The 15,411-nt window shown below is 40.8% G+C and overlaps 2 protein-coding genes across 2 annotated transcripts; one reads left to right on the forward strand and one right to left on the reverse strand.

Annotated features, from left to right (window-relative positions):
- Nucleotides 1-422: 422 nt before the first annotated feature.
- On the reverse strand, nt 423-1,350 carry LOC124034649 (histone H1-like). Its single transcript, XM_046348099.1, has one exon. The coding sequence runs from the start codon at nt 1,269-1,271 to the stop codon at nt 735-737; it is 537 nt and encodes a 178-aa protein (XP_046204055.1). The 5' UTR covers nt 1,272-1,350; the 3' UTR covers nt 423-734.
- A 1,677-nt stretch (nt 1,351-3,027) lies between these two features.
- On the forward strand, nt 3,028-9,994 carry tspan36 (tetraspanin 36). The gene is made up of 7 exons (XM_046348098.1): nt 3,028-3,237; nt 7,000-7,191; nt 7,648-7,722; nt 7,844-7,939; nt 8,270-8,419; nt 8,590-8,673; nt 8,916-9,994. The coding sequence occupies exons 1-7, from the start codon at nt 3,178-3,180 to the stop codon at nt 8,991-8,993; spliced, it is 735 nt and encodes a 244-aa protein (XP_046204054.1). The 5' UTR covers nt 3,028-3,177; the 3' UTR covers nt 8,994-9,994.
- Nucleotides 9,995-15,411: the final 5,417 nt, after the last annotated feature.

Consider the following 15,411-nt stretch of genomic DNA (forward strand, 5'->3'; position numbering starts at 1 on the left):
ATATCATATAGGTCTACGATGCCTAGTTAATTATTGGTACTTATGATTGATAATGTGTTATTTTAGTTACAATAATACAACTATGATTGAATGGTAACACCCGCCTAACTCTTCACTCACTTCACACGTTGCAGCTCGTGCGTAAATATGAACTAGGCCTAATAGTATTTGAACTGTTTTATCAGGTAGGGCGAGTTTTCCGTGCAATTAAAAACTTTTAAACACAGTTTACATATTTTCGTATTAATTATCTGACTGACATAGTTGAACAACTGTTGTAGCCTATTTTGGTTTAGATGGTACTATTCAATTTCGCAATTAAGTAATGCAATGGAATCCAGGCTCCCAAACTGTAATCATTCATTGACTATTCAAAGTAGGCCAATATAGGTTAAATTCAATGATTCCACAATAAAACATTCAACAATTTAAATTAAATAATTTAATAATTGTTTTTTCAAAAAATATTTATTGTTTTTTTAAACAATAATATCCATGAGCCTCTCCTATCTCCACATTCATTAAAAGCGCAAGATAGGTAACAGTGTCAGCACTGTAAAACAAAAACAAAAAAATCCACTGTCGGGACAAAAAAAATTGCTAAGCAAACTTATTAAAGTTCATGAGTTGGATTCTTCGGATGTACAAATGCGCTTGAGGCCTCTTAAGCTGTGCAGGGAGAATAAATTCCACGGTCTTCCACGAGTAACTGATCGAGTAGGTCTACCGTAGGCCTATTTCTTAGGAGTAGCTTTAGCCCGGGTGGATTTGGCGAGTCTGCGCTTGGTCTTCCTGGGGCTCTTGGGCTTTTTTGCTGCTGCAGGTTTTTTGGCCTTCTTGGGACTCTTCCTCTTGGTTTTCTTTGGGGACTTCTTGGCGCCCGCTGCCTTCTTGGGTGACGCTCTCCTGACCTTCTTGGCCCCCACCTTCTTGACTTTATTCTTGATAGGTTTTTTCTTTTTAGCCACAGCTTTGTTTTTGTTAATTTTGAAAGAGCCGGATGCCCCAGTGCCCTTAGGCTGCAGAAGATATCCTTTGGCCACCAAACGCCGGACAGCCAGTTTGAGCCGGGCGTTGTTCTTCACAACATCATAGCCGCTGGCTGCCAGAGACTTTTTGAGAGCCGCAAGAGACACACCACTTCGATCACTGGATGCTGACATAACCGTCAGGATGCGGTCAGATACGGTGGGTCCAGTCTTCTTAGGCTTGGATCTCTTTTTAGGAGTCGTGGCTGGTGTCGCCAGGGGAATTGCAATCACCCCAGACATGTTCCCTGTTATGGAGATGTAATTGGCTGAAGATGCTTGAGAGATGAATGTCTTGGAATGAGTGGAGTGATGGGTGGTGACATGCCCATTTATGAAGATGTGATGAGAACCGTGTAGATTCAATCATTGTCCCTCGGCGCCTTTTCTCATGTCAACACCTGACTTGTGTTTTCTTCCTCATACGAAATGTGTATATTTTATTCGTAAAATCCACTAGATCTGTATAATCATCATATCATAAGAATCAGCACAAACTGTACTTTTTATTTTTACCCTAGTACCACCATTATTCAAAAGCCTTGCCAGGTAAATTATTAAATTGTTCATGGGCAGTAATTGAACACCATTTCAACGTTGACCTTTTCAACATTTTGACTAAGTTATGTAATACAAACGTTTGCGTATGTGCTTCAGTAATTCCATACTCTTAAACAGACATATTCCTAGTACATTTTCAACAACAAAATATACTCGATTGATACTGCACTGAATAATTAATAACATTTTTAGATGACCATAAAAGCACACCGAATGTCTAACCTGAGACGAGAAGCTTCATCTAAATATATATTTTTCGAAAATAATAAACATGATATGTCTATGTGAGTTTTTGACGAGTGAAAATATTTTTGTTATTGTTTGTGCATTAAAGTATAATTTTACTGATATGTTATTTTTGTACTCTTTTGGGCCTACTATAGCAGGTAGTAGGACTAATTCTGGAATGCTTATTTGCGCTCAATGGAACCACGCCAAATAATGAGTTAACAGTATTGCATGGGTGGTGATAGAGAAAAACATTACAGTTTCACATTCAGCTTGTCACGTGCAGGCTTTTCCTTTGAAATCGCGGGTCTTTTTTGCGCTGTTTTAAACTCAACTAAACACTGGAAATACAACCATTAAAACCCCAAGTATAGGCCAGTATTATTTTCAGTTCAATAGTTGTTTATGTTGCTTAATGTTCGTTTCACAATATAGCTTAGGCGTATTATTATTGGTGCGAAAGTTTCATGTAATTTAATAATGTAGCTTAATGTTTATTTAAATATATATATATATATATTTATATTTGGTCCTTTGCCCTAGACTGTAGGGCATCGAATTACAACTGGACAGAATTAGAATGAATCAATCATGGTCTTGCTCTTGATTCTTAGGATACACAGAATATCATTTGATCCAGTAGGCCTGATAAATTCGGCCTATTTATGATCTTGAGTGTCACTGACTCCTACCTAAATTGACTTTGATCGAAATCTTGAGCTATAAACCGATAGTGTTCATGAAAGGATGCATGCATATCGGCGTTTTATGAAGCAAGCGATATAACCCTTTTTTTATAAGAGTGTACACCCAGTCATATACATGCGTAATGTTGTGTGGAGGCGCCAAAGGACCACTATTGAAAATGATTGGACGTGCATGATTTACGCGCAGATTGATGGCCTGTTTAGATTGCACAAAATAGGGAAGGTTAACTAGGCCAATGATTATTTTTTAAATCATTATAATAATATAACAGAATCTAATTTATCCAGGCACATAGGGTTTATGACTAATGGAAAAAAGTTCAATGTTTCAAACAGCACAGATCTCAACACGTGAGTGCTTCCTCACTCTGTTGTGACGCAGGTCCGACAGCTCAGACTGGGGACGGATCGACTGGATAAACGGGTGATTGTTCCTCTCTAGACCCTATGGAGCAATACAATCGCAAAGGGTAGGCATTTAGACCCCCCCCCCCCCAAGCCGCCAAGCCATGCGCTTCACAAGCATGTGATGTGTCAGCAAGCCAGTCATGCAGCTCAAAGCAAAGCCGTCATGAACTCCATTATAATCAGAACAGAGAGCGACACGATCCTATTTGATCATCAACTGAAAGGCTCCCTACCACCATATCAACATGGATTGCGGGATTATTACATCCAAAACAGTCCTTTTGCTGCTGAATGTAATATTTTGGGTAAGTGCTTGGTCTGTGTTTATCGTTTTACCTCTTTCCAATGCTCTAACTGGGATGTATTCATGACGTCTTGCATTGGAAACCGTTTACTGTTGAAGAACATCACGTTCTCAACCAACCACCACCCACACCATATTTGTAGTTTAATCCAGGGACAGACTTGCACAAGGCAATTCTGGAAAGGTGCCTGTCTAAACTTTTTTTTTATGCAGAATGAAGAATGACCATTATTTAGTGGTGTGGAGATTTGAGGGGAAAAATGGGCCAATGTGGGGGCCTAAGGAAATAAAATGGGTCTGTACTTTAGAAATGACCTGGTCCCAGTCTATCCCCTGATTAAACCATTATGCACTAATTATTTTGTTGAGTGAACACTTCTACATGCCAGGTTTTCTCCACTACATGATGAGTCAGAAAGATAATGTCACTAAAAACCGGGGACTTCCTTTGAGACCATTCAATTCTGACTTCATATAGTAGCCTTAACAAGTTCCCCAGACCATGTTGAGCAACTCATACTGTATGCTTCTCCATCGTGACAGCAGCCTTTTTCTCTCTGTCTGGCTGTCTTCTGGTAGATGTTAGGCTGCAGCAGTGCATAGCTTCCTAGGTGGTGAACGTCGGACTAATTCAATAAGGAGTAAGAATCCTGCGTGTATTCACCAGAGGAAACTCACACGGGTCAGCTTGTGTATCAGGGTCTGCTTGTGTATCAGTGGTCAAAAGCCACACATACTTTGTAGTTCCCCTCAAACTATCTCTCGCTCAAATCTCTCTCTCTCTCTCTCTCTCTCTCTCTCTCTCTCTCTCTCTCTCTCTCTCTCTCTCTCTCTCTCTCTCTCTCTCTCTCTCTCTCTGTGTCTCTCTCTCTCTCTGTCTCTCTCTCTGTCTCTCTGTCTCTCTCTCTCTCTCTCTCTCTCTCTCTCTCTGTCTCTGTCTCTGTCTCTGTCTCTGTCTCTCTCTCTCTCTGTCTCTCTGTCTCTCTCTCTGTCTCTCTCTCTGTGTGTCTCTGTCTCTCTCTCTCTCTCTCTCTCTCTGTCTCTCTCTGTCTCTCTCTCTCTCTCTCTCTCTCTCTCTCTGTGTCTCTCTCTCTCTGTCTCTCTGTCTCTGTCTCTGTCTCTGTCTCTCTGTCTCTGTCTCTGTCTCTCTCTGTCTCTGTCTCTCTCTGTCTCTGTCTCTCTCTCTCTCTCTCTCTCTCTCTCTCTCTCTCTCTCTCTCTCTCTCTCTCTCTCTCTCTCTCTCTCTCTCTCTCTCTCTCTCTCTCTCTCTCTCTCTCTCTCTCTGTGTCTCTGTAGTCTGGTGCAGTAGCTGTGTCTCTCTCTCTCTCTCTCTGTCTCTCTCTGTCTCTCTCTCTCTCTCTCTGTGTCTCTCTCTCTCTCTCTCTCTCTCTCTCTCTCTCTCTCTCTGTATTGGTTGAGACTGAAGACGTAGACTTCTGAGATCAGACTGTTTGTTATAAATGTATCGGAGTTCGTCTGCATCCAAAAGAAAAGACAACAGCATTCGTAGAGAACAACTATATTCTGCCATTAGTCGCCTCTCTCTCTTAGTGCATCCCCATATCATTTTTGTTGTTGTTGTCATACAATAGTGAATATTATAGCCTCTTCTTATATGTAAACAGATGAATTATTTTGACATTGATAACCAAAGGAAAATACATAGAGCACAAATACTGCATGTTCTGCCAGTACTCGCCTCTCTCGCTCTCTCTCTCAAAAATGTAGACACACGATACAAAGGACAAGGATCAGCGAGGAACTCGCCATTGTTCACACATACATTGCATTAGCTAGTAAACAACCACATGTTGAATTCCAAATGTTAGTCTTAAAAAGCACAATTACAATTTAATCTTGACAATAGCATCCCATTTATGAGTTGGCACTAAATGTACACCATTTTTCAAGAACAGAGTGTGTCACAACCTTTCTGCAGACGACAGAAAAAGCGTGCCTTAGCTACCTTTCTTAATGCATAAAAATGATTTGAGCACAAGCATGCATGGCAAAACGTAAGTATGCCCCTATTCCCCATAACGCAGGGATGCAAAATAAAACCTGAAACATCCTATATAAAGATATGAACCTGGTGAAAAGTATTATGAACAACTATTACACCTGAATGGAAATCAAATATGTAGCCTTAAAGCTGAGTCTTTGGGGAGATGAGGAGGGAGCTAAATGCCCTGGTTTGCTGTGGGCGGTTAGCTTGTCATTGAACAAGTCTTGCACTGTCACGTAGTGTTAGACTAGTTCTACTTTTTCCGTGAGTTCACTTTTCCTTTAGAACGCATTGTGATCTACGTCTGGAGGGACACAGCCTACCCTAAACGTGATATTTTGTGCTTACATAATGAGGTTTTCACAAATACACAATGCACTTTTAAGGCAGCAAAACTGTGAACATGTCTTTCACTCGTTCAATACAGGAGGTAATGTGGTCGATTGACAACAACATAATAACCATCGAAAAATGTAAATCTACAGTCCATTTCCTTCTCCTTTTTCCACTTTAGTAAATCACCACAACACGTTTATTTTTTGCACTCTCATATCTGAGGCACAAGATCCAAGTTCAAGGAAGGATTATGGGGTGGTGTGTGTGTGTGTGTGTGTGTGTGTGTATTCCACTCGGGTGGTGGTGGGTCTTGTGACTGAGGCCTGATTGTGAGAGAACGTGGTCATGTGCTCTGGAGCCTTGATTCTAAAGGACTATTAGGCAATGAGCAGCACACCATCTGATCCATGCATATGATTAGCACACATGTGTTTGTATCATCATGACATAAAAGCATGACCAACTTTAAAGGGATAGTTCTCCAAAATTACAAATGTGTTTCCTTATGCTAATATCGTGGGCAACCACTTGCATTGGTTTTGTTCAATAAATACTAAAACGTTTGCATTTGGAACAGTGGCCAGGTTAAACAAAACCAAAGCATTGCTGTCTTGTCCATAGACTGCTTACAGAAGTTAGATTACTTCTATTTAACTGGGGAATTGATTGTAATGAGCTGCAATTCACAGGACAATGTTGTAATTGTATGAGTTTGCCTAACCCTAGATGCATCCATATTCTCTACCCTTCCCCTGTAGTGTTCACTTTCACACATTCTGAATATGGGTTTAACAATGGTGTAAACTCCAGCCAATGTTTACACCAATCATATGCTTTTAAATCCATGACAGGGAGTATCCACGTGGACACTTCAGGAGAAGGGTGGAGAATAGGCAACACAGGCTTGATTAGAGGTGGAGAATAGGTAACACTGCCTTGATTAGAGGTGGAGAATAGGTAACACAGCCTTGATTAGAGGTGGAGAATAGGTAACACAGCCTTGATTAGAGGTGGAGAATAGGTAACACGGCCTTGATTAGAGGTGGAGAATAGGTAACACGGCCTTGATTAGAGGTGGAGAATAGGTAACACTGCCTTGATTAGAGGTGGAGAATAGGTAACACGGCCTTGATTAGAGGTGGAGAATAGGCAACACAGGCTTGATTAGAGGTGGAGAATAGGTAACACAGCCTTGATTAGAGGTGGAGAATAGGTAACACGGCCTTGATTAGAGGTGGAGAATAGGCAACACAGCCTTGATTAGAGGTGGAGAATAGGTAACACGGCCTTGATTAGGGGTGGAGAATAGGTAACACAGCCTTGATTAGGGGTGGAGAATAGGCAACACAGCCTTGATTAGAGGTGGAGAATAGGTAACACAGCCTTGATCATGTTGTTGTTTTGTTTTGTTCTTCTCTCTAGGCTGCGGGAGGCGCTCTTGCTTACGTAGGCTCTTACGTGATCAAGAGCTACAACAACTTTGACAACTTCCTGGAGGATAAGTACACACTCATCCCTGCAGCCATCATCATCACTGTGGGAGTGGTGATGTTCATCATCGGGACTGTGGGCTGCTGCGCCACCCTGAGAGAGTCCAAAGTGGGCCTGAGCTTTGTGAGTATGAGCCACCGACGCAACAAGTGGTTTCCCCTAGGTATAGATCTGATCTAGGATCAGAATCACGTCCACAAATCTGAACGTTAACAATTAGTGGGGAAATTTCCAAACTGAACCAAGATCAGCGTCTAGGGGAAATTTCACCCGACACCTGCCTCAGACATTGTGGTGTTGGTTCCTGGTGGGTGATGGTGAAAGGAGACATCCGTCCATCCAGATCTTTCATAAATACACTTTGTGTCCCAAATGGCACCCTATTCCCCTATATAGTGCACTACTTTTGACCAGGGTTCATAGGTCTCTGATCAAAAGTAGTGTAATCATTACATATGGTAGGGTGCCATTTGGGACACACAGTAGGCACTGAGGATCTCTGTGTTTGATAAGTTCTGCTGCACCACTTGTTCACGGCCTCCTTGCTGATAGCCGTCTGGTCTGCCCATCTCTTTCCAGTTCCTGATGATCCTCCTGGCCATGTTTGCAGCAGAGGTCGCTGCCCTAGTGTTTGCCTTCATTTACCAAGGCAGGGTGAGTGAACGCCACGTTTGGAAACATTTTCACCACATGCATTTCATGTATTATATGCTACAATCATATAATATTATTTAATGCTTGCAGGTACAATACTTAAATAGATATATCTTTACAGATAAAAGGTGATTTGGAGCAGTCAATGAGCGATGTGTTCCAGAAGTATGATGGGGAGAACTCTGAATCCCGGGCTGTGGATTATCTGCAGTCTCAGGTCAGTGCCACTTCCTTTATTGACAAGTTTGAATTCCCCTGATAACCAGTATGATACCAAGCAGGTCCTTGCTAGGTTTGAAAACCGAGAGACTCACTGTGCGATTAATTCCTGTGTATACAGGCACATCTTGTGGACAAATTTCCCACTCTGCCATTGATGGTCTTTGTCGTAGGCGTAAGAGGAACTTATCACTTGTTGAGTCTCTCTGTTTCAAATGTATCTGGTGCTTAACACGCACTGGCACACACAGAGATGTGATGATACAGGAAATGAGGCTTTTGTCAGCTAGGAGCTGTGAACAAGGGTTCTTCCTCTCTCTGTATTCAGTTGCAGTGCTGTGGAGTGCAGACCTACATGAACTGGACCACCATGCCCTGGTTCAGCAGCAGTAACAACACTGTGCCCATCTCCTGTTGTAAACAGAACAACACCGAGTGCACAGGCAAATTGGACCAGCCAGACCTGCTCAATACTCAGGTATAGACCAATTCAGTTCATTTCTAACTTCTAGTTTCTAAATTTGATACAATGATTTAAAATGTAATGACATTATTCTCTAACCAGTGTGTGTGTGTGTGTGTGTGTGTGTGTGTGTGTGTGTGTGTGTGTGTGTGTGTGTGTGTGTGTGTGTGTGTGTGTTGCTCCAGGGTTGTGAGGTTAAGCTCGAGCAGCTCCTTCAGGATGTGATGGGCTATGCCATGCTGGTCATACTTGGCTTTGCCATCATCAAGGTACTGTACCTGACTGTCCTCTGACTTTTAACATTTGATTTAATATATTCATTTCCATTATTAGACTTTGCGCCGGTGTTTGGCCTAAAGATGAAAGCTTTCGTGTTTCCACCTCTGAGGCCGGGCCCAAAAAAAGCTTTTAAAAAAGACTAAAAGTGTTAGCCCGTGGACCTACCCTGAAAGGTACCAGCCAATTTACTCTGTACTGAATTTCATTGGATATCTTTGTCCTTTTCTTTCAGTTTTTCGGGATGCTCAGTGTGTGTGTGATCACCTGTAAAAGTGGCAGGCGAACTGGCTACCAAACCCTATATGTCTGATATGACCTGCTGTCATGAAGGATGCTTTAGAGGCTTGTCTTGCAGCAGCTCCTGACCCTTGACCCCTTGACACACCTCTCCCCGCTCCTCTCCAGCAGTGTGAGGTCATAAAGCCAAAGGACTTGTGTTTCCCACACTAATATTTTAGCATCCTTTCAGGAACATTGTCTTAATGTTTTCCTTCAGCATTCCCGGGCAGTTGTCAGGCCCACCAAACTTTAGGCAAACCACTGCCAACATTGGAAGCAATGGCAAATTACCACTCAAACGTTTAAAGAAAGGAAGTTGGCTTAAGCTTAACGGTGTTTGTAATTTGCTGCTGTACATAGTGAAAAAGAAGAAAGGATATGCACAGTGACATATCAGTACATGGAATACGTTCCATTTAAAGGGGAAATCTGGTGTGACCTGGGATTCAACAACAACAAAGAGGTCACCCCTGACAGTTTTTTGATAAACAGCTGAGGGATGGGGCTGGGGAAATAGTCTGACCATCAACGATATCAAATTGATAGTTTTAACCAAGTTTTGAAGCTATACAGTGATTGTTAACAATTACTTTGTTTGTAAACAATGGGGTAAAACATGCTTATATTTTGGGTTCTGATAGGATAAGACTAAGCTATATCAATGGCTATATATCATTCATTTAAAAGTCCAAAAATGCATCTTTCAATCCCATATTTCCCCTTTAAGCATTGAAATGTTGTGTTGATTCTGCCAAGTGGTTTTTCAGGTTCCAACGCATCAGGTAGTAGGCGTTATGTCTAAGATATACAGTCTTACATTGGAAAATAACTGTCAACATTCTTTTGGAAATGAATGCTTATTGTACTTGAAAGAGATATTGATTTCAATGTCCATGAACACCACTAATTTCTGCACCATTGTAGAGTATTGTGCAATTCAATGTAATCATATTCGGTTGAGTAGATGGCATACAGTTGGCCTTGCTTGTGTATATTTGATTTATAATGTATTAAAAGCTAACTACAAAGACATTTACATTTTATGCGTTTACTGATTTGACATGAAACACATTTCTACCTTTTGATTTAAAAATAACATCTATTTTCTGTCAATTATATACACAAATACTTGTTCATGACCTTTCCCAGAAAACTAGTGGGGCAAAATGCAAATTCTGAAAAGTTTGTAGGCGTTGAGTGTAGCGGTTTTCTCTCTTGGTTAGTTGATAAAGACGTGTCTATATGCACAAGATAGACAATAATTCCCAATGCACTTCTACGTCCAGTATAAACACAGATAGGGCAGCAGGCATAGTTCTCTATTGATTTTCATCTTTATTTAACCAGGAAAGTACCTTGAGGTTAGAGAAGTCTTGGCATGTACATTAGCAGGGAAAATGCACCCTTTTTCAAAATCAAAACAATAATTTTCAGCACCACCGCAATGTCAACATATTTACATTTACATTTAAGTCATTTAGCAGACGCTCTTACATATGTGACAACAGCAGGTTTCTGTTTTGTAGTCAACAAGATAGAGGAAGATATGTGATTCCAATGGCATCATAGGGAGACACTGATGACATCATCTAGTGGGCTTCATGTGATTTTAAACAATTATGAGCAAAGTAAGTCAGTCACAAAACACTCCATTTAGAGCCAACCATAAATGTGTTCTGATGAACTGTGCCTTTTAATTGGGAATGAAACAAGTGTCACCCCCAATATTAGAATATCATGTAACTGAAGCCCAAGCAGAACTGATCAGAGTTCTGTTTGATAGAGTATTTATCAAACAGTCATGAATGCCATCTACAGTCACAGATGGACTGGCTATAGGGCACTTCTGTTAAATCATATTTACATTTACATTTAAGTCATTTAGCACAATTATTATTTACTGTATTGGTTTTTTAATGTGTAAAATGCTCATTATTTAGCTAATTATGGGGACCTTGAGGAAATGCGAAATTCCAGGGTTGATTTCTGGTCCCAGTTCATCCCTGTCTACAAGAGCTACAGGAAAGAGTCTGTGAGCCATACAGTTGTAGTAACAGAATGAACCAGCAGAGTACACCAAGGTTTCAGTGATAAACTAGGGAGGTGACAATCTGAAGAAGATACATTAAATTCAACACAAATTCTCTCAGCTCCAGTTCACATTTAAACACAGCTGTGCTCCTATTCCAGAGAGAGATGTTATCCTGCTTTAAAATGCAGACAACAAAATGACATGTCATCTTTCTCTCTCTTTTTTTCCCTTGTTTTGTTTTTTTTGTTTGTTTTCTGGTTGCATGTAGCTCAGTTTGCGTCATCAACATGAGTGTTGTTAACCTACCTGATCCAAGAGGCTTTTAAGAAGCTCAGTCTGCAATTCAGATATGATGATTATTCAGTACATTTACATTTAAGTCATTTAGCAGACGCTCTTATCCAGAGCGACTTACAAATTGGTGCATTCACCTTATGACATCCAGTGGAACAGTCACTTTACAATAGTGCATCTAAATCTTAAAGGGGGGGGGGTGAGAGGGATTACTTATCCTATCCTAGGTATTCCTTAAAGAGGTGGGGTTTCAGGTGTCTCCGGAAGTCTTCCATACAAGTTACATTGTATCCTGCTCTGAACCAGAATTACATTGTATCCTACATTGAATCAGCCAACAGGGCATGTAGTTATTAAGCATCTCAGAGTAGGTGTGCTGATCTAGGATCAGGTTCCCCCTGTCCATGATTCACTGTGATCTAAAAGACTAAACCGATCCTAGATCAGCACTCCTATTACGAGACACTTTATGAACACGGGCCCTGATCGTTATCTGTAATGCTGCTCACCTCTACAAAACTGATCTTAGATCAGCACGTCCCTTTTCCAGAACAGTTCACACAAAGAGCTGAGTCAGGTGTTGCAGTGGGGAAATTTCAGACCTGCTCCTAATTTATTAATTTCCCACCACTTCTGCACAGAGTGTTCTGGCCAGTAACCTGACACACAGGATGTTGATGCTGGTGCTGTGGGAGAGCAGCCAAACATACTGTAACGACTCTCGTTTGTAGCATGAAGAGTGGACCAAGGTGCAGAGTTGTAGACGTACATCGTCTTTTTATTAATGACACCAAAACGAAAACAACAAAGACAAAAAAACAAACACGGACAGTTCTGTCAGGCACAGACACTCAAAAGAAAAAAGAACCCACAAAACCCAAAAGGAAAATGACAACTTATATGTGATCCCCAATCAGAGACAACGATGGACAGCTGCCTCTGATTGGGAACCACACACACACACACACACACACACACACACACACACACACACACACACACACACACACACACACACACACACACACACACACACACACACACACACACACACACACACACACACACACACACACACACACACACGGCCAAAAACAAAGAAATAGAGAACATAGACTTTCCCACCCGAGTCACACCCTGACCTAACCAAACATAGAGAATAATAAGGATCTCTAAGGTCAGGGCGGGACACATACTGCCTCTCAAAGGGGCCAAACATACTGACTCTCAAAGGGGCCAAACATACTGCCTCTCAAACATACTGCCTTTCAAACATACTGCCTCTCAAACATACTGCCCAACCCCCTACCCTAACTGCTTTTGTTTGGTCAAAGGTGTAAAGGATGTCTGCAGATTGTTATGTCTACAGCCTTATTTGATCATAATGAAAATAATACATTTTTCGTCTCAAACTCAGACATTTTTAGTTTGAATCCTCAGCTGACATTTTATTATTACAACTTCATCGTGTCATAACTCTGCTATATAGGTCCAAGGATGGAATGACCTTTTGGTTATACGGAAGATACCGCTTCAACTTACTGATCTTGTACTTCTTCTTCCTCCTTCCCCCTCTACCTCTTTCTTTTCGTGATACTGACATTTAAAAAAAATATATCACTAAATACCCTCTCACAGAAATGGTGGTGTGTGAGGCAGTGTAGCCTAGTGGTTAGAGTGTTGGACTAGTAACCGGAAGGTTGCGATTTCAAACCCCCGAGCTGACAAGGTACAAATCTGTCGTTCTGCCCCTGAACAGGCAGTTAACCCACTGTTCCCAGGCCGTCATTGAAAATAAGAATATGTTCTTAACTGACTTGCCTGGTTAAATAAAGGTAAAATATATATATATATTTTTTGGTGAGCTGAATCTCATCTTCCTTTCAACGAGGACATTTCATTTAGAGTAGGTTGTCAAGTACTTCCTCTGGAAATAGTCACAAGTCACTCTAGCTTTCTGATGTCATCTAGTGAGAGAGTGAGAGATGTATTTGATGTAGACTGGCTTAGCCAGTCGTAGAGGGCACACTAAGGGAAGAGCCCCAGACGTGTTTATAGAGAAAATATTTCATCCTTCATCTTTAAGAGTCTATTGACACACCCGTGCGTCAATCTAAGAAATATAATAAAAAAATCCCCATCAAAATCAGTCAGTTTAAGCTAGAGATATCTGTTTTTTGCATGGGCTGCGTCTCAGTCCACCACATCCACCTATGTCAGCCTTCCGCAACTCAGTTCGTCTAAAGGTAACCAATACAAATGAATGGAAGTATGGAGGTAGTTTAGTGCCAACAGAAATTTGGGGTTAAATATGTGTTAAAAATATATATATATTTCCTCAGCTTTCATATATCTCCTAGATATAAGACAGACACTTCAAAACCTTATTCCTTAGGATACATTTCTTTTGCTATTTATAAATGTATTATTCAATGTGTTTCTATGGGTTATAGTAGTAAAGACCAAATTCAATATTTGATCAAATCATTTTTAAATATTTTAATTTTTATACCTAAAGTTGTCCTAAACTTCATAATCAAATAGCTAAATAATCTACATGTTAGCTTAGATAAGACTGTCACTCATTAAAAACGTATGTCTCTGCTTAATACGTTTTCTCTGTACATATGAGTGTTTTTATCTCATTATGTGTAATGTGTAAAATTATACTGGATGAAATGTTGAGGACCATCAATCACAGACCGTGAGCGGGCCCAACCCCCACTCTTACACGATCCCGAGCCAACGGCATGTACCAGATTCTCAGCAGGCTCTGCTCACACTTACTGGACTGAGGCCAAACCACACAACCAACAACATTGGACACTATGGAACTCAAAGCCTTCACTATCTTATCCTAGAATATCCAAGGCCTGAGGTCATCTGCCTTTGGCTTAAAGAACAGGTACCCAGACTTCATAAAAGAAATGGAAATACAGACCATTTCATCCTACAAGAAACCTGGTATAGTGGAGACGGACACACTGGATGTCCTCTAGGTTACAGAGAGCTGGTAGTCTCATCCACCAAACTACCAGGTGTGAAACAGGGAAGGGACTCAGGGGGTATGCTAATTTGGTATAGAGCAGACCTAAATAGAGCAGACTTAACTCACTCCATTAAATTAATCAAAATAGAAACATTTTACATTTAGCTAAAAAATGTCCTCCTGTGTGCTACCTATATCCCCCAGTAGAATCCTCATACTTTAACGAAGACAGCTTCTCCATCCTGGAGGGGAAAATCAATCATTTCAAGGCCCAGGGACATGTACTAGTCTGTGCCAACCTAAATGCCAGAACCGGACAAGAACCTGACACCCTCAGCACACAGGGGGACAAACACCTGCCTGGAGGTGACAGCATTCTCTCCCCCATATGAACCCCTAGGCACAACTATGACAACATAACCAACAAAAACGAGTCACAACTCCTGCAGCTCTGTCGCACGCTGGGTAAAACGTTCCACCGTAGTGAAGTTGTAAACTTGGCAGTAGAAAATCTTAACAGTATATTTGCTTCCCTATCAAATCTAAAAATCTCAAATAGAAAACCGAAGAAAATTAACAACAATGACAAACAGTTTGATGAAGAATGCAAAAATCTAAGAAATAAATTAAGATATCTGTCCAACCTAAAAACATAGAGACCCGGAAAACCTGAGTCTACGCATTCACTATGGTGAATCACTAAAACAATACATAAATACACTACGGAAAAAGAAGGAACAGCACGTCAGAAATCAGCTCAGTGTAATAGAAGAATCCATAGACTCTAACCACTTCTGGTAAAATTGGAAAACATTAAACAAACAACAACACAGAGAATTATCTTTCCAAAATGGAGATGTGTGAGTAAACCACTTCTCCAATCTTTTTGGCTCTATAACAAAGAACAAACAGCAAAAACATATACATGATCACATACAAATCTTTGAATCAACTATTAAAGACTGTCAGAACCCACTGGATTCTCCAATTACCTTAAATGAACTACAGGACAATATAAAAACCCACCAACCCAAAAAGGCCTGTGGTGTTGATGGTATCCTCAATGAAATGATCAAATATACAGACAACAAATTCCAATTGGCTATACTAAAACTCTTTAACATCATCCTTAGC

Source organism: Oncorhynchus gorbuscha, linkage group LG04 (assembly GCF_021184085.1).
Source record: "Oncorhynchus gorbuscha isolate QuinsamMale2020 ecotype Even-year linkage group LG04, OgorEven_v1.0, whole genome shotgun sequence".
Taxonomy (NCBI): domain Eukaryota; kingdom Metazoa; phylum Chordata; class Actinopteri; order Salmoniformes; family Salmonidae; genus Oncorhynchus; species Oncorhynchus gorbuscha.

Excerpts from the sequence above, each read along its gene's own strand:
- LOC124034649 (XM_046348099.1), bottom strand. The coding sequence starts at position 1,271 with ATGTCTGGGGTGATTGCAATTCCCCTGGCGACACCAGCCACGACTCCT.
- tspan36 (XM_046348098.1), top strand. The coding sequence starts at position 3,178 with ATGGATTGCGGGATTATTACATCCAAAACAGTCCTTTTGCTGCTGAAT. Across the intron at positions 7,723-7,843 it reads CCTTCATTTACCAAGGCAGG|ATAAAAGGTGATTTGGAGCA; the intron begins GTGAGTGAACGC and ends ATATCTTTACAG. Across the intron at positions 7,940-8,269 it reads TGGATTATCTGCAGTCTCAG|TTGCAGTGCTGTGGAGTGCA; the intron begins GTCAGTGCCACT and ends CTCTGTATTCAG.